General features: G+C 38.8%; 4 protein-coding genes, 2 non-coding genes and 2 pseudogenes across 9 annotated transcripts; 5 read left to right on the top strand and 3 right to left on the bottom strand.

Moving 5' to 3' along the window:
- Window positions 1-949: 949 nt before the first annotated feature.
- LOC120009061 lies at window positions 950-2,620 on the top strand. 2 transcript variants are annotated; one of them, XM_038859501.1, is made up of 4 exons: window positions 950-1,479; window positions 1,642-1,704; window positions 1,845-1,940; window positions 2,045-2,620. In XM_038859501.1, exons 1-4 carry the CDS (start codon window positions 1,075-1,077, stop codon window positions 2,372-2,374), a joined length of 894 nt encoding a protein of 297 aa, XP_038715429.1. In that variant the 5' UTR covers window positions 950-1,074; the 3' UTR covers window positions 2,375-2,620. The 2 variants fall into 2 exon arrangements, with proteins under 2 accessions (XP_038715429.1, XP_038715430.1); XM_038859502.1 differs by having other exon boundaries at window positions 1,866-1,940.
- Window positions 2,621-3,065: 445 nt separating this feature from the next.
- LOC120010003 lies at window positions 3,066-3,159 on the top strand. The gene has a single exon (XR_005470790.1). It is a non-coding gene; the product is annotated as a small nucleolar RNA R72 (small nucleolar RNA).
- A 484-nt stretch (window positions 3,160-3,643) lies between these two features.
- Window positions 3,644-6,777, bottom strand: LOC120009059 (tubulin beta chain-like). Its single transcript, XM_038859499.1, has 3 exons — window positions 6,207-6,777; window positions 4,609-4,878; window positions 3,644-4,515 (listed from the first exon to the last, which is right to left on the bottom strand). The coding sequence occupies exons 1-3, from the start codon at window positions 6,604-6,606 to the stop codon at window positions 3,836-3,838; spliced, it is 1,350 nt and encodes a 449-aa protein (XP_038715427.1). The 5' UTR covers window positions 6,607-6,777; the 3' UTR covers window positions 3,644-3,835.
- Window positions 6,778-7,640: 863 nt separating this feature from the next.
- LOC120009060 (BRISC and BRCA1-A complex member 2-like) lies at window positions 7,641-12,670 on the bottom strand. The gene is made up of 13 exons (XM_038859500.1): window positions 12,454-12,670; window positions 12,022-12,112; window positions 11,726-11,918; window positions 11,550-11,640; window positions 10,757-10,792; window positions 10,532-10,630; window positions 10,279-10,409; window positions 10,139-10,187; window positions 9,379-9,468; window positions 9,217-9,270; window positions 8,698-8,763; window positions 8,168-8,265; window positions 7,641-8,065 (listed from the first exon to the last, which is right to left on the bottom strand). Exons 1-13 carry the CDS (start codon window positions 12,529-12,531, stop codon window positions 7,999-8,001), a joined length of 1,143 nt encoding a protein of 380 aa, XP_038715428.1. The 5' UTR covers window positions 12,532-12,670; the 3' UTR covers window positions 7,641-7,998.
- A 361-nt stretch (window positions 12,671-13,031) lies between these two features.
- Window positions 13,032-13,131, top strand: LOC120010007. The gene has a single exon (XR_005470794.1). It is a non-coding gene; the product is annotated as a small nucleolar RNA Z161/Z228 (small nucleolar RNA).
- Window positions 13,132-13,320: 189 nt separating this feature from the next.
- LOC120010016 lies at window positions 13,321-13,459 on the top strand (annotated as a pseudogene).
- A 503-nt stretch (window positions 13,460-13,962) lies between these two features.
- Window positions 13,963-22,005, bottom strand: LOC120008614 (putative E3 ubiquitin-protein ligase LIN-1). Of its 3 annotated transcripts, none has more exons than XM_038858989.1 (17): window positions 21,886-22,005; window positions 19,743-20,770; window positions 19,593-19,653; window positions 18,990-19,457; window positions 18,795-18,880; window positions 17,413-18,711; window positions 16,988-17,132; window positions 16,617-16,874; window positions 16,217-16,526; window positions 15,986-16,110; window positions 15,769-15,888; window positions 15,533-15,664; window positions 15,162-15,284; window positions 14,972-15,082; window positions 14,684-14,827; window positions 14,327-14,578; window positions 13,963-14,236 (listed from the first exon to the last, which is right to left on the bottom strand). In XM_038858989.1, the coding sequence occupies exons 2-17, from the start codon at window positions 20,678-20,680 to the stop codon at window positions 14,219-14,221; spliced, it is 4,590 nt and encodes a 1,529-aa protein (XP_038714917.1). In that variant the 5' UTR covers window positions 20,681-20,770; window positions 21,886-22,005; the 3' UTR covers window positions 13,963-14,218. The 3 variants fall into 3 exon arrangements, with proteins under 3 accessions (XP_038714917.1, XP_038714919.1, XP_038714916.1); XM_038858991.1 differs by lacking the exon at window positions 21,886-22,005 and adding an exon at window positions 21,042-21,259 and having other exon boundaries at window positions 18,795-18,871; XM_038858988.1 differs by lacking the exon at window positions 21,886-22,005 and adding an exon at window positions 21,042-21,259.
- Window positions 21,890-23,034, top strand: LOC120008615 (annotated as a pseudogene).
- The last annotated feature ends 746 nt before the right edge of the window (window positions 23,035-23,780 follow it).

Below are 23,780 nucleotides of genomic sequence, written 5' to 3' on the forward strand. Positions count from 1 at the left end.
TTGATGTGGCTGTATTGTAAAATGTGTTTTGCTTATGTGGCTGTATTGGGATAAGTGTTTTGCTGATGTGGATGTATTGATATTTAATGTTTTGGTGTAGTTTTGTTGTGGATAATATGGAGGAATGTAATGTTGTTGGGTTGGGTGGAAAGAGAAAGTGTGTGGGAAGAAAAAGTGTATAGAAATTTGTGTTTTGCTGATGTGGCTGTATTAAAATACGTGTTTGACTTGACTTTTTGTGTAATAGAGGTGGGACCGGGCCAACAAAAATGTTGGCCCAGTAAATTGTTTCTTATTGCATTTGCCCTCACAAATATATGGACCCCTCCCTCTCTTTCTATATTAATAAAGGGTAGTGACCCAACATTGCTAAATTGAATATGGCTCCAATGAAGTACTTGAAGTATCAAGTGTGGACAAATTATTTTATACCATCTTGAGTCATAGTATCCATAATGTAATTGGTTATTTTATGCATGAGTTATTAATCATTATATCTTTGTGATTTTGTCCAATGACAATTTACAAGGTAGCTTATTTTCACAATTTATAAGCTTAATTGAACAGAGTTTTAGGGAGTGCAACTGTAATTTTGACATAGCTTACAAACTCAACCAAATGGAATCCATAGATGACTTCTAAAAGTAGCGGAAGGAAACTGTAAAGCAATTCATTTTTTGTCCAATATTAGTAACAAAAGAAAATTAATAGAATAAAATGACATCAATGTCTACATAGTTCACAGCTTTCTCTCTTAATCCATCTATTAAAGATAATCAATTTTAAAAAGAAGGAAAAAAAAATAAAAGAAAGAAAATCCACATAAACCCTAGAGCACCATCATCAATGGCCCCCCAACAAACGACACGTGTCGTACTTAACCGTGGATATAGAAGAGAAACCCAGTTTGTACGTAAACTCTTATCTCCCCAATTCGCTCTCTCTCAGAAGTCAGACCCAATCCCTTCTCCTTCTCTTGCTCTGCCTCCTCACTCACTCTCACTCTGTCTCTGTCTCTGTCTCTAAAATTCTTCTTTCGGTCATAAAATTCGACTGCAACTGAGAGAGAAAGGAATGGAACAGAGCATAAGCGCTTGCCACGACTTCGACTCTTTCGACGAAGATGAGACAGAAGTCGCCGCAATTTTCTTGGAGCTTCCTGAACTGATCTCGAAATCGAGCTCTGATTTTCGTTCTGAAAATTCTGTTTCTTGGTCACGCAAAAAAAGGAGATCTGGAATTCAAGACAGCTTGTCTCGATTTCGTGAGCCTTCATTACCGTTGCCGCCACTACAACCACAACCACAACCACGGAGAGATTTTATAGCTAATGTGAATTCTGGGCCTCTGGAGGTTGAGCCCAAGGAACCCAATGTCAAGGTGGTCCAGGCTACGAGCCCTGCGACGCCTCTCTCGTTCTCGCCCAGTGAGACCGACGAGAAGCGTGAATGCTTCAAGACAAGACGCTCTCACAATAAGGTACTTCTTTCGCAGTTTCTCCCCTGGCTTTTTTTTTTTCCCTTGAAAAATTATTGGGTTTTCTTCAAATATTAATTTGCCTCAAGTTCGTGCTTTTCCCATTAATGGGTTCTGCTGAATTTACATATCTTTGTTGTTCTTGACTCTCTTTAAAAATTACAGGAGAAATTGATGATGGAAGAGACGATAGACCAGATAAGCTTGAACAATGAAGTGCTTCAAATGGTAAGTTTTTGTTTTTCTTTGAAAAAGAAAAAATATTTTTGGGTAATATTTGTCTTGTTCTGTTCTTGGATACCCCTAAAATTAGTATTTTTCAATTAAAATCTCTGTGAAAAACGTTTAAGCGAAAACCCCATTAACAGCAATGCAAAACACCATTACAGGAGATAGAGAATGTGAAGCGTCATCATCATAATCTGCAGACTGAAAATAAGCTGTTGAAAGCAAGGAAAACAGAGGTTAAGAATCTTTTCTTTTCTTTTCGTTTTGTTTTGTTTATATGTGTTAATCTTCTGCCCTACTTTTGTGGGTGGTAATTAATTAATTCTTTGTGTATTTCTAGATTTTTGGTCTTGTAACAGTGGGGCCCAGTTTGAATCTGTCTTTGCAATTACCCCCAGCCACTGTGAAATCCCCATTTTTGCTTCCTTCGCAACCGTTGATAGTTGATCGGACGGGTCAAGCACAAAGCCTAACCTTGTTTAATGGGGTTCCTGATCTGAATGAGTCCGTCCCAGACCCAGAGGCTACCGAAGTGGGCTCTGTCCAGGCCCAGACCCAACAGTTCTATCTGGGCTTGTCCACTGTCAAGAATAAGGCTGTGGATGCTGCTCAAGCAAGGAAAAGAAGGATTGAAATTTGCAGAGCCAAACTACGTCATGCGTCTAAATAATTATGATTATTTATTTTTTGAAAATAATGATAATGATTATGAGAGGTTTTAGTTTTGAATGGAAGTAAATGAGGACATTTTTGAGTTTTGTAGAATTTCCTTTGGTGTAGAATTCCAAATTGACTCCTTAGTTGGGGGTGATTCTCTTCTCTGTACTGCCAGCTGCATTGGATTACCAAGGTTAGGTTGTATAGTTCTAATCAGATTCAACGACATATATTTCATAAGTAATGATAGATATCCCAACAGCAATTGATATCTCAGTTATCTATGTTGAGTTGTATGCATATTTTTATGTGCATCGACACGTGGAGCATATAAATTTACTTGAATCCCGTATGTCCAACTGAATATCTAATGACTGAGATTTTTATTATTTGTGTATCTTTCATGAGGACTGGGTGTCAATGGACTGTCATGAAGTGGCAGATGTACAATTTATGGGCCCGGTCTTCTTAAGATTGGGGCTTGACGGTGAATGACAAAAATGTTCAAGTACCGCAAGGCCCATATAAAAGCCCAAACTCAACCGAAACACGAAACCCTAGGCTTCTGGTATATAAAGGCTTGTTAATAGAAGCTCTGTGTTCCTCCTGCCTGCCTTGGAATCGGCACTCTTTCTCTCTCTTGGTTTTGTAGTGTATTTGGTATTATTTTGATTATTAGATTGCAAGTGGGCGACAGGAATGGGAAGCAAATGACGAGATATCATTTTAGATATGAGAAGCACGCATTTGATTTATGCGAGCAGTGTTTTACCTCATACTTCCATGACTCTGATGCTTCCTTTCTTTTTGTCCTCCGTCCATAGCTTCTCCTGTTTCTGGCTGCTTCAATTTGGGATCGATCTGCTGCTTCACGTTTTAGATTTTTCAATCGCAAGACATTTTTTTCCCCCCTTAAATCAAAGAACAAAGTTTTTTTTTTTGGAAAGACAATTATGGGCTTATTTTCTTTTCATCATTTGAGAAACAATTAGGATAAAAAAAAAATGAAAAGCGAAAACTTGTTTGTAAAATTGAGGTTCTTTGTTCATGATTATTGTGGAAGAAGACATAGCCCACAAAGACATTGTGAGAAAAGCTTTTAAAATGTACAGATTAGCTTTGGAAAAGTAATAGATACTTTCTCACCAGTTTGATAGGATTATCATCACCACTTAACCATAAAGCAAGTGAATGGTTTCATTCTACGAAAACTCTCTGTAAGCAGAGTTTAAAAATGATTTCAAATGCTTGAATTGAAGAACAATCAATAACATCTCAAGAATTCAAACATCAAAGGAAAACAAATGCTTGAATTGAAGAACAATCAATAACATCTCAAGAATTCAAACATCAAAGGAAAACAATCATAAAACAGACCCGCAAGTGTTGTAGTAATAGATACATGGGCAGGAGAAAGATAATCACAGCATAAGCCAAGTAATTGAGAAGGCAATGTCGCAAATTTGTACACTTATTAGGCCTCCTCACTCTCGTCAATTCCCTCCTCATCATACTCACCTTCATCGTCAACAGTTGCATCCTGGTATTGTTGGTACTCCGCCACCAAATCATTCATGTTGCTCTCTGCCTCGGTGAATTCCATCTCATCCATCCCTTCGCCAGTGTACCAGTGCAAGAAGGCCTTGCGCCGAAACATGGCCGTAAACTGCTCACTCACCCTCCTAAACATTTCTTGGATTGAAGTGGAGTTCCCCACAAAGGTTGATGCCATCTTTAGACCTGTTGGTGGAATATCACACACACTTGACTTCACATTGTTTGGAATCCACTCCACAAAGTACGATGAATTCTTGTTCTGTATATTAATCATCTGCTCATCCACTTCTTTGGTGCTCATCTTTCCCCTAAACATGGCTGAGGCTGTTAGGTAGCGCCCATGGCGGGGGTCAGCAGCACACATCATGTTCTTTGCATCCCACATTTGCTGAGTCAGCTCTGGAACAGTGAGGGAAATGTATTGCTGCGATCCACGAGAGGTGAGTGGGGCGAATCCCACCATGAAGAAGTGTAGCCGTGGGAACGGGATCAAGTTCACAGCCAGTTTCCTAAGGTCTGAGTTCAGCTGTCCAGGGAACCTCAGGCAGCATGTAACACCACTCATAGTCTCAGAGATCAAGTGGTTCAAGTCACCAACTGCAAAATTAAGGTGCAGTAAGTTAAGCTACACATCTCATTCTCTTACTTTAAGCAATCAAGTTTATGCAATAAACAATATATACTACTCACAGCTTGGAGTGCTGAGCTTTAAAGTCCGGAAGCAGATGTCATACAGGGCTTCGTTATCAAGAACCATGCATTCATCAGCATTCTCTACCAACTGGTGCACAGAGAGGGTGGCATTATATGGCTCTACAACCGTGTCTGAGACCTTTGGAGAAGGGAATACAGAGAAGGTCATCATCATCCTGTCAGGGTATTCCTCTCTGATCTTTGATATGAGAAGAGTTCCCATTCCAGAGCCTGTGCCTCCTCCAAGTGAGTGACATACTTGAAAGCCTGGCACAAATACAGAGCAACAAAAGAATTCATTGGCCAACATACATTGCTAATAAAGCTATGACCAGTCTTCAACAGTCAGTTTAAGATTTCTGCTGCAATAATCATCATTGCACTCCAAAATCCGTAGTCAATAAAAGAAGTTGCTGTATATAAAACTACTTTCATGTCACATTAATTTCACAGGTAGGTAGGTAGGTCATAAATATCAAAATTACCAGCAATCATCATCCACTACAGACAAAAGGTATACCAGCCCTTAATTGCACTAATCCCAAACAAAGGTTTTCTATTACCATCTTTTAGTTGCAGGCTTGCAGCTAACTGACTACATGTGAGGTCGAGTCCTGCACAGATAATTGAGCCTCCGGAGCAAAACACATTTTAGATGGCCAGGATTTGCATGTAACTGATGTAAGAGCTGTTATTCCAAACACATAAGAATCTCTTACAAATGCGGTATAGATCAATCTACAGGATTTTTTAATAACAATATAACCATTAATGCAGCATAATAGACACCTACTCTTTTTTTTTTTTTTTTTGTATGGAAAAGGTTTTATTCAAGCACCAAGGGGGGCAACCCAAACAAATTACAAGGGGGAGAATAGACACCTACTAGCCATAAACATATCTACTAAAGAAGAGATAAACAAACTATGCAATGTTACATGTTTGAATTTTCAAGTATCTTCAATTTACTTTGTTTTCGTTTTCAGATGTGAAGAAGTCTTGTGCTGTATAATGTTGATCTTGGGATATCAATAAGAGCCAAAATCAATGTATTTGCAGATCAAATTGAATATAATGAAAGGAAAAGTAAGATTTATATCTTGAATTACATCCATTAACAAGAAAAAATGAACCCACCTGATACAGATATACAGATCAAGTCCCTGATTACGAACAAGTAGGCACAATAGTTCAACATCACATTCATTCAAAATAGTTCAACATCACATTGATGCATAAGGATTACAAGTTTGACATACTATCAATAGCAAGAATCAAAAGCAACACAGATCTCAAATTTTGATGGACATGAGAAGTGATATCACAACTTTAAAACTGAAAGTCTACAGGAGAATGACAACAGTGTCGTGAAGAAAGGCAAAGACAACCTAAAATGAGATCAATAGGTTCAATCCGGAAACCAGTATAATCACAGTTATACTTCAAAACCTAAAATGCTAGGCCATTCAGATCCAACTCTGCATTCACATTCATATATATTTAAAAGTTCGAAATCGCAAACTATAGAAATGTTTCGATCGATATAATTCATCAAGTTAAAATCTAAAATGACAATCGGAGTTAAAGAAATATACCTTGCAAACAATCGCAGTTCTCCGCCTCTTTACGTACAACATCAAGAACGGCATCGATCAATTCCGCTCCCTCGGTGTAGTGACCTTTCGCCCAGTTATTGCCAGCACCAGACTGTCCAAACACAAAGTTATCCGGCCGGAAGATCCTCCCATAGGGACCGGATCTGATACTGTCCATGGTTCCCGGTTCAAGGTCCATGAGAACAGCCCGAGGCACGTACCTTCCACCGGAGGCCTCATTGTAATACACATTGATCCGCTCCAGTTGGAGATCCGAGTCCCCGTCGCCATTGTACTTTCCAATGGGATCCACGCCATGCTCGTTACAGATCACTTCCCAGAATTTGGAGCCAATTTGGTTCCCGCATTGGCCTCCTTGAATGTGCAAGATCTCTCTCATCTTGGTTTAGTGACGTTGGAGAGACGATAGAGAGAGAGGAAGAGAGGGTATATGAAGAGAGGGAGAGGAGGAGGTGGAGGTTAAGAAGGTAAAAATGGAGAGCGGGGCATTTTTTAAGTCGGTGTCATCATGTGGGGTAACAGCGAGAGAGAACGGTCGCCTCAACTAACTAATGCCCTCTCTGGAGGGAAGGGGAGGTGGGCGAGTACTTGAAGATAGGGGGGCCCACATGTGTGCATGGCGCGCTGCGCGGTGGGCTTTTGCGTTTATTTCGGTGTGTCCGTTTACGTGATGGATTGGTTGGGGGATCGGCTAATTACAGTACCACTGTCAACTGTCAAGAGCTTGTCATGTGTAAAATTATGGATCTACTACTTAGCTAGATAAGGAATGAAAAACGATCTCAAAATGATTTTCCTTGCTTTACTCCAGGTGACAAAGTCCGGTTTTGGATAAATTATATGCCCGGAATTAAGTTATTAAATTACGTTTAAACATAAATTATATGTCCGGAATTTGAATCCAAACATAAAACCGATTTAAAATTAAATCTAGATCCAAACACATAAATTTTATCGATTTACTTATCCGAACCCCAACCCGAATTAAGTCATCATCCGATATACTTATCCAGATTTAAATCAATTCGAGTTTAATCAATTAAGTACGTTCAAAATCTAATCTTAATTGAGATCAAAACATATAAATATTTCGTAAAGACGAGTTCTTTGTTATACCCCCACTCCCTTTGGTGTTTTTTCTTTTTCTTTTTTAAAATTACTTTCCTGCTCAATTTGGTTTAAACTATGAAGGACGAACCATCAGTTAATCGTCTAAAGTCCTAAACCAATACAATCCTATTCTGTAAAGTTGAATGCAATAGATGGAGACTCTACAAGCAGAGACTGTAACATAGTCCCAAGCAGATGTCATCTCACAGAAAGGGGACGACCTAATTTCCTCAAAACACCTTGTACCTTGAGGAACACCAATACCATCAAAAAAAGAAAAGGGAAAAAGAGACAAATAGACAATGCCGTAAAACCACACAATTTCAAACGTGTTGTGAACCCTTAAAAAAGTTCATCCAGACAACTTACGCTGCGAGCACTCGGTAAACGTTTGGGGAGGTATGCCATTATGCCACGAAATATCACACCAACAAAGCAGGAAAGAGAGGCAAAGGCACAAGACTTACGGGCCACGTCCAAAGGAGTACTTGATTTAGCAGTTACTAACTCATCCAAGAGACTGGAAGATGCGAACATAAACATATACAATGATGATATGGAATACAGATGCACAGTTCCGATGAACCAACCGAGACAACTTGAATGTTAAAATGCTAAAGCCAGCTGAAAGAACATTAACAGCCCCACCCAAGATAATATGCTAGTGTTGAAGTTGAGACTCATTGCAGTACCTTTTGAAGTTCAGGGACTCGTCTGCCAAAAATTCACTGGAAGAAAACATGATAAGCAAAACCTGTGCGCAGGGATAAAGGATAACAAATTTCCAGCCAGCAATAGAATGTGAAGAACAAAAGACCGAAAGAACTTACAATATCCGCTCGGCCATCTGTGAAGCCTCCCATCTTGGACTCCATGGGTAATCTGCCAAAAGTGTGGACTTGACAGGCATGCCATGATTGTTGAAATGCTACAAAATTATATGATCATAACACAATCAGAGTAGATTTGCAAAATAATTTTTATCTCAGTCAATTCAGCCCAAAACTCAGAGATGGTTTGATGATAATATGGATTGATCTAAATGATTCTCTGGGTTATAAGACCAGTTGGTCGAGCTATGATAAAACAAAACTCAACTATTAACAAAATAAATCTTATATGCAGCAAGCTTATGAATGAAATATTTGTAAATGACTGTAATACCAAACCCTTTCTAATGAAAGGCATGTGTGTTCTAAGCATGCTGCAAAAATAGCAGATGGAATTTCATGAGACTTGATCCCATGTCCATGAGAATGACTTACAACAACCGCAATTAATTTTATATCTTGATTCAAGGAAAATTGCAAACATAAAGAAGAGCATGTTTTATTAGACTACGAAATCTAAATGTTCTTACCTGGGTACTTTGAAGTATCATAGACGGCTGTTGCTTCGGAAACTGAGTTGAAACGAGAAAATGAACCTACATTAACATGAATTTAGTGACTCATAGAAAATACAAAATTTTCATATAGAGAAATTTTATAACTGGGACATCACCATAGCACTTGGAATATAAAAACCTAACAGAATAATCCGAGTAACTTAGTAATTTAAGAATACACAACCACCATAAGATAATACCCAAGAAGAGGTGTTGAAGATTCGATTACGATTTACGAAGCTTTGTTCACAAGAACGATAAGCATTCCTAGACGATTGTGTAACAATAAACATCAGATAAAGCTACTACATGTTAGACCCCATAGTCACGCATGCAAAAGAATTACTCAACATCTAAGTAGAAGGAAACTTGCAGAAAGGAGTGTAGAATCTCATCAATATTCCAAGCAGGAGCAGCAACTAAATGTTTCACAGCATTTGAATTCCCAAACTTGCTACGAGAACTACTAAATAGAGGAAGTTAATGAATTACCAGAAATATAAATGCCCCCGAGGCTGCAAGAAATGTTGCCTTCCTGCAAAAGACCTGAAAGGAAAAGCAGTGAGGAAGTTGAACTATACATCACTGTTAAGAGATCAGGAAAAAAAAAGAAAGAAGAGCATGTGTAAATGCATCAATGCCCAGTCTTCTTACCGAATCAGCTTCTACTGGTCTTCCAAACAAAGGAGCCAATGTCTCAATAAAACGCCTTCTAACATCAATCAAGGAAACTGCCTCTAACACCTTAAGGAAAAAAAAAGACTTATGTAGCAGTCTGCTGACTCTGCTCATACTGAACATGAAGTGCATTAACTCAAAGCATGGTTGTCAATTGTCATCTAAGGTACAGAGGCCTCCTATAGCCTGAGGCACAAGGTGCACTTGAGGAGTGTTCCCAAGAGAAGCAAGGTGCAAAATTAAAAACAAAATCTAATAATTATAATTGAAGTATGCAATTATGCATTATTTATTTATCTAACACAGAAATATCAAGGCTAAGATTATCTAGACTCTAGCAAGGTTGCCTTCTTTGTATTTCCTTTGGAGATTGGTTGGTCATGCTAGTCTACAGTCTACACTAAAGAGTAAATGCTTTTATATTTGTTACTTTATTACCCTAATTTGTCTAGTGATGCTCACTGGTGAGCCGAAGCTATGCTGAAAATCACTCGGGTTTACCTTTGCTGAGTAAGCACAGTTGATAAATTTAAGCTCAATTAAAAAATATAGGAATAATTGGAGCACATTGCTCCTGGTGTGAGCATATACCTAGCTGTACCTATGCTGCGCCTCACTGAAGGGCAGGCAACTGAGGCAGTGCAAACTGCAAAGTGCAGACCCCTTGCCTTGAGCCTCAGATGTGCCTTTGACAACTATGACTCAAAGCAAAAGCAGAGAAGAGAAATGCACAAACCTGTCTCTCGAGGGTTTCTTCTAGGTGCGGAAGATATTCAGCCATGCACCTTTTCAAGCATAAGATAAACAATGAAAGTAATTTGTTAGCAGAAGTATAGGATGCGTAATATAGTAAGCAAAAGGATGAGCAAAGCTTACATTCCCTCCACCCATGAAGGAAGTTTGACATCATCAACGGAAAATAGAGCTTTCAACTCGGGAGTAGACATTAATTTTAGACGAGGTGCTGAAGGAGCAGTCATATATTTTCTACTAACAGGGTATATTACCTGTACCCATGACAACAACAACATTACAAATTTTCGATTGAGGACATTTAAAAAGAAGAATAGAAAAAGTAACAAGGAAAAAGTGGGGGAGAAAGACAATGAAATAAGAACAAAATCTAAACCTGTAAATACATTTTCTGCTGATGTCTCCAGGGACAACCAAGCACCATTTTGTTTATGTTCTTGTCCAATAGAGGCACTGCAAATTTGACCTCCTCTGGCTACACTAAAATTCAAAGGCATGAAGATGGCATACATGATTTGACCTCCTCCGTCACTGCTTTGCAGCAGTAGACAACATAAAACTAATTTAAAATACTTGTGAATATGTTCATTTCAATGAATACCTTTTCCACACCTGAACTCATATGCATCTCAATTCCCTGCTAAACACTGGCAGGAGTCAAGCACAATGACTATAAAGCAGTAATCTAATTGCTAAAATCACTATTAAGTATATAGCTGCAGAACTACAAAGAAAGCTACAAAGAAAATACTCTACTACAAATAAACTCTCTAATTATTTATTCCCATATCAACAATAGGGAACATGAAAAATTGAACTCGAGTAGATAAAACTGCAAACATGTAAATTAAATATCTCTTGACATTTAAATTTAATGCACTACAATTCCCATTTCTGTGAATTCCGAGTGATGGAAAAAAAATCCAATATCAGCAGCAACACCCACATTCATATTATCATTTCATCACAAACCTATGATAAAAGACACAAGCAAATGGCCTAGGATTTCACTTCATTTTATCTAACAGGAATTGTTCACTCTCATCTTCTACAAGAGTTGAGAATATAGTGAGGCTGTTGTCGATTTTCTAATAAAAACACATCTATCAGCTTTTATTTTACCAAGGATGACGACAAACATAATCTCAATTTTGACTTCTTGCTAATGCCTCAATGGTGAATGCTCAAACAACTTCAAAGCATGAGCAGAGAAAAAAAATATTGAAAGAGTGAGGAGCCACATGAATAGAAATAGAACTAAAGTCCTTCGTTCGAGCAGATTTGGAGCACCCATGAATGGAAGTGGATTATAAGTATGTATTCCTAGTGGTTTGCGCACTAATACTTAGATTTTTAAAATTATATGAAATAAGTACAACAGTTCAAAAAAGTACCTCTCGTGATACAATAGTACTAATTTCAAATTTTAACCGATCATCGTCAACTTCTCCAACTCGCTTTCTCTGGTAAGAGACATAGTGATCCCTAAAAACAAACAAGAAAAACGTTGCTCAGTACCAAACAAGAAACTTGCTAGGGCATTGACTTCTAAAGAACCTGAAGCTCTAACCTCAATTCTTGAATGAGAGCCAATAGCAGCGTAGGGTCCTTGTAGTTCCAGTCCTGCAAACTCTTCTGGAATGGCTTCAAATCCCCTCCTCGACCACCAGAAGTTGCACTTAACGGATGGAAATCTTCATCTTCAGGTCCAAATATAACATCGGGTGCAGCCAGAGGAAACTCCACATTGTATATGACATCCCCTACAACAGATCACAATAACACGGATTTATTGGACAAACAATACAAGGTAGAAAATCATGGAAAGAGAAAGAAACTATTCAAATGACTAAAAGTCTTACTAACATCTGATGAAGTCCAAACAGTAAGGGATGAGCAAGGTGAAGCGATCGTATAATCCAGGCGGATATTTGCTGCCAGACCATACCTGATCAACCTGCAAGTCAAAATCAAATCACAATACAATCCCTCACGACTCATCCAGTTCTTCCTAATCTCGACAGCCTCTCTACATCGGAGAACGAAACCTAATTTGTAGCTTAATACGTACGATGAACTCTATACTTTGCGACCATAAATTATGCAAGAGAAATCCAAATCTTATGCAAATTTCGGAAATCCAAGGCCTAGCTTTAACAGCAGATGAAGTGAGAAAAAAAAAATTTGACAGCCAGCTGACATGAATCTCAGCTTGAGCGTTTCAAACTTTCAATAGGCTACCTCTACAATTTCCATCAGAGACGAGAAAAAGATAATTACGGATTTGCGAACAGTAACCTTGATGGAATGAGTGCATTGATTTAGGAGGTAATGGAGCTGAGCCGCGATGAAAGGCGGGAATCCATCGATCGACATGGTCGTTCCGAAGAAAAAAAGTTCGCTGCTCCGCCCGATTTAAGCTTCCTACTCGCCGACCATCCACAGCAGTTCTAGTACCAGTCCCCGGCGATCTACTACTTGGCAAGATTCGGAATGAAAAACGATCCCAATATGGAAAAATTTTCCTTGCTTTGCTCGCTCTGGAATAATAATTACGGTGCATAAACGATGCCGTTTGCTAAGCCCAATAGGAGAAAAATTAATGGGCCAGGAATTGATGATTGCAGTCCTCTCTTTCCTGTTAATAAGCCCACTCATCAATCTTTATCCCAATTTACGGCCCAAAAGGAAGAAGCTGGGGCAGAGTCGTCATTTTACTGGCAACGAAACCCTAACAACTAAACCCGTGGACTTCATATATAGTTCTCGCTCGTTCTGCATATTCGGCCATTGAATTGCGACTTTGGTCCGTTATCGTAAGTATAAGCTTCGGCGAGATCTCTGTTTCTCTTTGTCTCTGTGTGGAAGGAATATTGAAATCAGGTGATGAAATTGGATTAAATTTCTCACGACGGTCATCTGAGACACTCTCTGAGTTGTCGGCGTTGATACAATTATCCAATACTTCTGATGATTTCTGGTTTCTTTGCTTTTTTCTCTTTGTAAAATCTGTTGAATGAATTCGACTTTTTATTTCGATTTCTTAATTTTGGCAAGCGATTATACATCGACCATGATGATGATGATATGTGTATATCGTTCGATTCATTTGATATGTTGTGTTTTGGTATTGTGATTAATATGTTCGTTGTCGAGTAGTAATTCAGGCAGCCACTTTGCAGTACATATCGGGCAAAGATGGTGTTAAACTGCTCGTAAATTGAATTTTACTTGGGCTCTACGGATTTGCCGAGAGAGAGGGATTGATTTCCTTGAAGCTTGGCTTTGTAAGCCCAAGTACATTCCACTTTCTGTATATAAAAGTACAACAACAATAATATTGGTTTGTCTTTCATTCTTTGCTTGTTCATGACTCAGTTCTGGTAGAAAGTAGAATTCTCTTCACTGCTGCAGGGCTTACAGACAGAATACAGACCTTCGCCTGCTCGTACTGTTCTAATGGGTCCAAGTTTTATTCAAGCCCAGCTTAGAGTTTCCTGGAAGATCTTATTCTTTTAGGCTACTCGCTTATTATACTTTTTAATGGGCCTATGTTTTTGTGAAGTCCAATTTAGAGCCCACTGCTTAGTCTTTTTCTGCTTAGTCTTTTTTTCTTTTTATGATGTGAATAAATTACAAAGGAAATCCCTGGCTGATGCCTCTGATAAGCAATTCTTAACTGATCTATTTTGTTTTATTTTACATGAATTTAACCTTATCGATTGTTTATCAGTTCGATGGTTATCGTTTCTATTAAAAGCAAACAGAGGAAAAATATAGGGCAATTATAAGCAACAATGATAGTAATTGGGAGTGGAATCAATCAACAAATATACTAAATAGGATCATAATAATTGGATTTAACGTAAATTTAGCATGACAGTACTTGATTGATAAACGGTTTATGATACACAATGCTTGCTTGAGAGAGAATCAGCGCTACGCACCAGATTTTTTCTTCAGATGCTGCTGTCAGGTATCCAGTTATAACGAATAACCATTAGCTATAGGAATCAAATTTACAAAGACAACCTCGGACTCGTTGAAAATTCTGGATGAGCTTCTAGTCCAGAGACCAAGCCTGCAAGTCAAAAATGCATGATAGGAAAGGATTAGTAGAGAGTAAAAGTTAAAGGGCAGTTCCTCAGTAGTTTTGGTTTGTCATCAAAACCTGGATCTTGCCATCAGAAGAGCCAGCATAAAGCATTCCTCCATCTTGATCTGTAGCCATGGATGTAATTCTGGAGTGTCCTCCAGCTCCCACTTTAATGGCACCGATTCTGGTTACTCTTTCTTTCAACCAAACCTCAATCACCCCACATTTTGTGGCGGTGAATATGAAGTCATTGTTGGCCGTTATGCGTTGGATGTCAAACCCAGTTGAGAATGATCCAGTTATTTCCATGGTGGAAAGGGAAAAAGTCTTCCATATGTGAATTTGTTCCAGCATAAGATGAAATAGTTAGTGCCTTGTGAAATCTATTCAAGTATCTGCAATAAACAAGAACAATAACTGGTAGCCGCTCACCCTTCCAGCCGTGCCATCAACTGTAGAACCTCCAGCAAAGAGAAGACCATCATGAACATGAAGGGCATGTATGCTTTGTTTCCCCAACAATTTCCGTGTTCCGGAATAGAATATCTTCCATGTGTAATTGCACAAATCCACCTCCTGCCATTTTTGTTCCAAAATTTTTATGGAGTAAAACAGATTCAGTTTAAGTACTGTTGCATTGGTAAAGGTTTGCAAGTGTAGATATAGTTGGTATCAGAAATAAGCCGTGGTCGCATCGGAAACATTGGAAAGCATATCTACCTGTATGTTGTAACCAGAGCAGCCGCAATACAGCTTATCACCCACCATGGCAAGGCACTTCACATATTTGTTGAAATTTACATGCTTTGGAGCCCCAGACCAGTTGTACACCTGTTACAAAGCATTTTCACTCAGAACTTCCGGATACAGACTTGCAAAAATGTTACAATATAAGATAGATTGCGCTTACCTTAACTCCGGTCCCTCGAGATATAAAGCATGCAACTTTAGCATTAGCAGTCAAGTCATGTACCGGCTCTTTCACATCATGAACTTGAACACAATGAATTGCTTCAGGTTTAATAGCCCAGACCTACAGACGAAATATGTAAAAAAGTTTGCCAAAATAATTGGAATGAGTAATCAATTAAAAGATTTATACCACACAGCTCAAGGGGATGGTAAATTGCTTTGTTTAATGGAGTCATTGATTGAAAAGGTAAGAAAAGAGGTTAAAAACCATAACCAATTTCTGTTACTTTTGCATTCATAAAACTTCTCAGTTTGTGAAAGTTTCAAACGAAAGAAAACAAACGCCACCACAAGTATAAGATGTTTTACCCGAATTGTTTTGTCCAGGGAACCACTGTATAGTTTGTCTCCAGAAGATGTGACATACAGGCATGTGACTGCCTTTTTGTGTTCATGAACTTCTTGAATCAACCTTGGAGCCCTCTTTCCAGAATCCCAGACCTATTGAGGTTTAGCAACATTGTCAAAAGAGTTAAATGTATGCTAGTGCCTTTACATATTTAAATATGTACAAGAGACAGAAAGAGAGATGGTTAGGTTCGCACCTTGATAGTTCCATCTGAATGGCCACTTAAAAAACGACCTTTCAGATGCAATAAAGACAGAACCTCACCATTGGCATATAACTCTAACTCAACCACTTCAGTGGAACTCCACAACTCCATCTAAAACTCCGAACATCAAGATTACTACATTAATATAGTTAATCTATTTCTCGATATTGGTTTCGAAAGTAATGAGGACAACAGATTGCTGGCTTACCGCATCAATTGAGGATAAGTTCATCAAAGCTTTTAGTATATCTGGGACTACAATCGAATGTCTCTTAAGCTTTCTCAATGTTTTGTAGATGCATTTAGCATACTTCCCCATTTCCTCAAGCGCAGCTTCAAGTTTTGAAAGAAATTCGAGGTTTATTTTTATGTACATATAGTCATATACTGAATAACATTTGAAATCCTATCTGCTTCTAGAGGATAAGACTAAACTTACCTGGATCACCAATGAAAGTTTTCAAAGCAAGAGTAGCCAAAATTTTCTCTTCCAGATTCTTAGATGACTGGAGAACATTAATAAATTCGTCAAGCAAGTACTTGCGAGCAGCATGCCGCACACCCGTATCAGGAAGCAGGGAAAGCATGTATGTTAGCCATGTGGCTATGACAAGGCATGATTTCGCGATCTCTAAGGAATTACTCTTGAAGCACTCCTCCAAAGCTTTGAATATAGAACCTTTTTCGTAGTTGCATAGTACAAAAGCTGCTCTTCTCTCCCATGAGCTTGCAGCTTTCTCTTCATCTTCCTATATAAGCGTTTAAATTTCAACATTTCCCTAGAATTGAATATAGAGTAACAAGCTTCACGGTAATACATAAAGCACACAAACACAAACCGTGGTTTCCAAAGAATCATAGTCAAGCTTTATAAGCTCCTCTGCCTTCATTAAAGCATTATAAGGCTGATCAAACCCCGCGAGCTTTAGTAACCAGGCTTCAGTATAGACCTTCCCTGATGAAGTCAAATAACCAGAAAGGGATAATAAAGCATCTAGAGCCATTTTTTGACAATTAGAGAAGTCTTTTCTGCGGAGTGCTTCAATCAGTGCTTCCACAGCATCTTCCCTATAAATGCTCATCTTCCGAGGCTCAACCTAGAGAAGTTAAAATATAAAGGATTCATGTTTACGAGGACATCTGGCTCTTATGAAGAAGATATGTTCATAAATGTAACTACTGTTAATGAATTGAGAAAATCAAGGCAAACCAGAAGATCAAGCTGAAGAAGTAGAGTAGCAATGGAAGGTTGCTGCTCCATGGGTGCCATTTGAAGATACACAAGAAAGGAGTGCATTGTACTAACCGCTCCTTCATCTTTAATCATCTGCAAGATCTGGTTGCTGAATGTCCTCCTGAGATACCATGAGAAAAATAAAGCTCTCATTGTAAGCATCGGGGAAGGCATTGTCCATGAGTAAGATGAAATGAATCCCAGGCCCCAAGCCCACCCCCACATGGGAACAGAATGCCAAAATCTTTACTTTTTTGGCATTGCAGGTTCTCTCACTGAGTAGTTAAGTAAAATAGAACTAAATGCATGTCATTGTGATTATTACTCTTATGCTCAAAAATAACAAAAGAAAATGAGAAAATGTACTTAAGAGAACGAAGTAGACAAATGAGAATCCATACCTATTCAACTGAACTAGCTCAACGAGAAAATTTATGCATACAGCTCTCATGCTGTCATCTCCATCATGAAATAATTCGAGAACAGGAGACAGCTCAATTCTCCTCGCTATAAAATTTCTGCAGCTTTTATTAGCATGCATACAGCATAGCATTATGGAGACAATGGACCTCCTTACTTCCTCCCTATCCAAAGAGTTAACTAAGGAAGGAATACCATTTGCAGAAATAACACACGTGGCATTAAGGGACCTGCTGTTTTCATCCCCTCCCATCAGTATCTGCTCAAGCAATACTATAGCAGCATCCTTAGGCTCCACCAAAAATTGAAGGCCATTCAAGTCTTCATTTTTGCTCAGGATTATATGGACAAGGGAGGGTACTAATTCATGAGATGAAAGCTGAGCAAATGCTGGTCTCAGCTGGTATATCAGCACAGCTGCTTCAGCTAACCCATTTTTCAGCAGAGCAGCCAGGCACTCAAAATCAGTATCTACACTGGTGAGAGTCTCTCCAATGCCTTCATCTGCAAACATTAGCTCTGAGAGTATGTAAATTGATGTTCGGAGAACTTCTCTGCTAAGAGAAGCAGATAATATTTCCACAAATCCATTTATAATTGTCGGTTTGGACAAATAAGAATGAACCGCAGGATCAGCTTTTGACTCCTTCCACAATCGGGCCATTGCCAACACAGCTGCCTCACATTCTTGCAAGTTCTCCGAAGTGCAGATACAGGAAACATGAGGATTTAGCCCACTGATGATAGTCTCAACTGCAGCTTGAGATATTACACTGGTTGGCGATGTAGCTACTACTGCTCTTACAAATCTTTTGTTCCTATAGTTATTATAAGCATCAGTACTCTTTTTACTAGAAAAATCAAATTTTTTGGACAAGGGGGAGAGAACTGGAGATTCTCTTGCAGATGAAGGGCTTAATGAATTCATTGCTGTCTCAGAATATGAAAATTCCTGAGCCAGATCAGGATACTGATCTTTCCAAGATGTTATAAGCCTCTTCAAGACATAGTTTGTTTTGGGCAGTGTACTTGACAAAAGGGGTTGCCGAGTAATAGGGCATGTAGTATTTCCTCTTTTAATCCATTCTTGAATTGCTTTTCTTTCATATGTCTGACCAGTTTCGAGAGTAACCGGGTCATTGAAAATCTGGCTGGTAATAGGGCAGACAAAGTCTTTTGGTGGTCTGGATCGAGATGTTGACTTCTCAGACAAGGGGAGTGAAATGCAGCTCTGGCTTCCCTCATCACTATCATTAAAAGGACTGGAGAGAACAACAATGCTGCAAAGGTAGAGAACAGCATTAGTAATGCATAAATTCCCATGAAAAGGTTGACTGAAAGAACAAAAGGAATTGTTGGCTACCTATTTTCTACTACTTGGCTATTCACATTGTCGTAGCTCATACTCCGTGTTCGTCCATGGCTTCTCAAGCAACTTTTCTGCAACTCCTAAATTCGAAAGCTACTTTAGTAAAATCAAATGTTTACGATATTCAACACTGTAAGCATGCACACTTAATTACATATTTACATATGAGATATTGAGGATGGAACAAACATTCACTTCACCATCTGAGTCCCCTGGGCTGATTCTGCCATCATGACTAGCACAAGGAGAAATAGGCAAAGAGCTGGCTATGGTAAAATCATTGACACGGGTGGAAGAAAGGCGCAGTACAGATGGTTCTTTTCTAGAATGCATGTCTGCATACATAGATGAATTTTGACATGGTGTTTTAGGGGAATCCAAGGGGGAAATTCCTGCCGAAGAGTGTGTTTGGCTTTTTGTTTTTGGGGAAATTATTGCGGGAGAATGTGCTCGGCTCTTTGATTTCGGTGAAATAATTGTGGGAGAATGTGTTTGGCTATTAATTTTAGATAGCTGTCCCTTTGATCCAGATTCTTGATTCTCAGTCATTTTCACCTTGCTAAGAGCTATCAAGGCATGACTCGTATCCTCAGAATCCATATAAGCATCATCACGCTCATAATCAGAGTCACCTTCATTCTCCTCAAGCAAGCGCACCTAACATGTTAACCAAGAAGAAAGACATTTGTTAAAATTCCAAATTGTGAAGAGAGCCATGGGACAGATTATATAAACTATAAAGACTAAAGCCATTGGCCATGTGTGAATGTATAAATAAAACTTCAGTCTTACTTGAGGATCCCAAATAGCATACTCTTCCAAATTCTGTGACAGGGTTGAAGTTTTATTGCGCCTGATTAACCAACAAAGGAAACAGATATTAGATCCTCAAACTATAAAAAGAATAATTTAATTTATAAATTATAACAGTTGACAACTAACCTGCTAGCCTCTTTTGCACCATGTTTAGATTGAAGAACTGGAGAAAACCCAGCACTCTTTGGCAAGATAGGACCAAATTTTACATAATCAGGAATGGAGCGGCTAACTTCATGCAAAGGAGTCATTGGTGGCTCAGCAATGGGCAACATTGGAATGACCTTTCTGCTTATCCCTGAATCAGAGGTCATACAATCCTTATAGTGCTTTGCAAAAAGCCTGGTGTTCTCATCCAATGATTCTCCATAAAGCTGCTCCAGCTTTTGCAGTTTTTCTAGTTGATCTGGCCTCATAGAAAGGATCGAGGACTCATTGAAGAATTGATCCAAATCAGCTGTGAAGGACAAATCAGAAGAATCAGGAATTAGATCCATCATAAGCCTGTGTCTCTCTTCGGAATACCATCCGACAATTGAACTCATGTGTGGAAGAAATAAGTCTCTCCAGAGTTCAGGAGCAAAATCAATCCGTGAGAAGAATGGATCAACAATAAACATCTCAAGAATATGTAGAACTGAATTGTTGACATTGTTATGCAATTTCCACATGTATGAAAGGTTGAGATGGGCCCATGCAGAGAGATAGTAATTGGGAACTCCTGCAGTTTTCTGGTTTGAGTTCAGCATGGCACACACATGCAGCATCTTCTGTGCATAGTCTAACTGTGCAAGCTTAGTTTCCATATTGGGCGTGTTGATTGCTTCTTCAAGGGCTTCAATACCCCAGTCCAAATTTGCCAATACTGCTTGATCCGAGTACCTGACCTCCACATCCTTGTCATAGCTTCCATCCTCAGCTGCCAATCTTTCAGCACACTGTTCTTTGTGCTGGGTCCTTTGTTCTTTATTGATTAACCGATCTTGGACAAAACTTTCTACAGTGGTGACTAATACCCGAACAATATCCTTTTGGTCCATTGGGAACCTATAGTTCTCAGCCATCTCTGATAAGACCCTCTTAAGCCTCTTTCAGTCCCTGATAATTGCAAACATCCAGAACAAACACACACCATATGTCGATAAAAACCTCACCTGAAAATAGAACATAAGTGACACAATTTAAATTTTGTTTTTGAGATTGGTCACTCAGATTTATCGGCAGCTCAAGCAATGAGAAAAACCAGTACCAGTGAAAGCATAAACAATAGCTATAATGACTAAGACAGCTACCGAGAAAGCATAAAAAGTCTCAACCCATCCAGGAAGATGATAAACATCATCAACATGAAGAGAGATAACTATTTTAGGAGTCAGAACATATGTGGAGCACCTCTAGACAAGCAAAAGCGTACGAGAAAGTGACCTTAACTTATCGTCGTCGACGCTGGCGATTCCCCAAGAGCTTTAGTCTCTCAATATCAATAGCAGAATATAGACTAAACCTCGTGGAGCTTATTGTTTCAAAGTACTACCTCATGGAGATGACCAGCTGGAAATTTTCTTCAAGTAAATTTCATAGAAAAATACAACTTCTCTTTCAATGCTAAGTCCACAAGAGACAGACAGCCGGCCACTTGCAGGTAGTAGCTGTGCCGGCTGTGGTTGTTAGACTTAGCATTACTAATAAAATACTAATCACCATTAACATCAGCATTGTATAATTCCAAAACAAAAAATTACTACTATAATGCGTTCAGTTTAAAGGATCTTTCAGCATATATGACAAGGAGGAGTCGTGAACTATTTGACATTATTAGATCACATATCATATTTAACTAAAACAATTCTCGTGCACAAAACTTCCGCATTACCCACATAATATATAGAGGTTATTTACAAAAATTGAACAACTTCTAGCCACATGTTCGCCCGTAAATTAACAAAAATAACTGCAGTTTGCCAATTTTTGGCGGGGAAGATGGCCCAATCTGGTTACTGAGAGGGCCAACCAATCAATTTGAATGGGCTAAATTATAGGCCCACAAATTGGGCCAGAACTATGTCTATATTTTGGGTTTTATTGGGCCAAGGTCTTTAACAAAAAGACCGAGCCGTACTCAGAAAGATCAAATCATCAAATGGCTACTATTGCTACTTAACCGATTGTGGATAAATGAAGATCTTGCCACCGGTCAGATTCGACGGCTACGATCTTTCCTCTCAACATATATATTTGGTTAATTAAGACAATGTTAATAATTTGTTACCTGTGCAACGCAACGTTTCGGAAAGAGGGCTCAAATTCTCCAGAACGTCTACAATGTCGAATCCGAAGGGGTTCTTCGACAAAACGATCGGTAAATCTCCGGCGGGTAGAATCGTAGTAGAGCTGTTTGCCGATACAATGCCGCGAACTGCGGAGAATTTCCGAGCTCTGTGCACTGGAGAGAAGGGGATCGGGCGGAGCGGAAAACCCCTGCACTACAAGGGCTCGATTTTCCATCGAGTTATCCCGGGATTTATATGCGCGGGAGGAGATTTCACGGCTGGAAACGGCACCGGTAGGGAATCGATCTACGGATGAGAATTTCATATTGAAGTACACAGGTCCGAGGGTGGTGTCGCTGTTTTTTTTATATGTACAGCGACGACGGAGTGGTTGGACGGGAAGCATGTGGTGTTCCGTTGAGGGGATGGAGGTATCACGGCGATCGAGAGTGTTGATGGCGTAGTCTACCTGTTTGGCTAATAACGTGCCAGGCGATTAAATAAGGTTTGGATAAAAGCGTGAATTATGAGAAATTAAAAAAAAAAAAAAATTTCTTCTTCCTGCGTTGGCGCCATTTAAATTCCGGTTGTTCTATGACATTCATAATTCTAATTCATACTTTCATATTACTCTATCAAAATATCATAAAACTCTATTAAATCAAAAAAGGGTTATGAATTTAATATAGTGGACGGAAATTGCAAAGATCTAAAGATAGAAAACACATTTACAACGCTTCTGATGGCGAAAATGGCTTAATCAATCATGCAAAAATGGTGTCATTACTGAAGAAATTACAGGAAGAACACCATCGTGCATGGAGATTGATGCAGAATCAAAACATACAGTATGTTCCACCGAAACCTCCGAATAAGGAATGGCTAAAAATTAATGTAGATATTGGGGGCGGGCATGGCTGAGACGCTTATCACGAGTGATCGGTCACTAAATTAGGGATTTGATTTATTGATCCCTGAAGATCGGGTTGATCGAGGTGGATGAGCATTCAAATCACTCAGAATAATTCGAGGTAAAGTTTTAAGTACTATTTTGTGACTATTTGTCTTTCTATGATTTTGATACTGACTTGCTTGCTGACTTTTGTCATTTTCAAAGACGTTCTCAATCGAACAACTTAAGAGGCCAATTTTGGAGTGTTCGGACCGTTTGAAAAATTTGTTTGGTTGTCTTTATTTTCATTTTTTTTTTTTTAGTATGATCCTGTGGTTTGAATATAAGGGGAATGTGTTAACACGGCGACGAATAAACTCAAAACTATTTATCACAAGTCAATACCATATTATTAGCTTACTAAAAAAAAAAGTAGAAGAAGAACCATCCCACTAATTTCAACACAATCATACTTAATTGCCTCCTGATTATGTCAGGCTAAATCAATGTGAGTGGTTTGAACAGAGGGAGATTCTTTCCCATTGATCATAATTTGCGCAGTGTCATACAGTTGGATCTGAAAAGCTCATTGAATTCATCTTTCCCAAACAGGACGACCTCTCCGGTTGACGTCCGATGGTGATGTTTAATTGACGATTATACCCTTCGGTCCAACATTTGAAATTTTGAATGGGTATAATTAAAGAAAGACTTATTCAATATTAAAAGTCTTTTTCCCATCACACATGTGTGATTATGCGGCATCTGTGATTAAAACGGCAGAGAAACTTCTACTGCAGGACCTTAACTCCTAAGTTGAGAAAATCCAATATATTTTGTGAGTGAAAATCCAACTCCTCATAAGAATAGATGATCCATTTAACACTTATGATAAGGATATGGTATCCGAGTTATTTCAACTATTTTCATGTGTATCGTGTGAGAGTTTGCAAATTCACTTGGATTTTGTACGTTTAACTTAGCAGTTAAGATAATTGAAAT

Source organism: Tripterygium wilfordii, chromosome 11, assembly GCF_013401445.1.
Source record: "Tripterygium wilfordii isolate XIE 37 chromosome 11, ASM1340144v1, whole genome shotgun sequence".
Lineage (NCBI taxonomy): Eukaryota > Viridiplantae > Streptophyta > Magnoliopsida > Celastrales > Celastraceae > Tripterygium > Tripterygium wilfordii.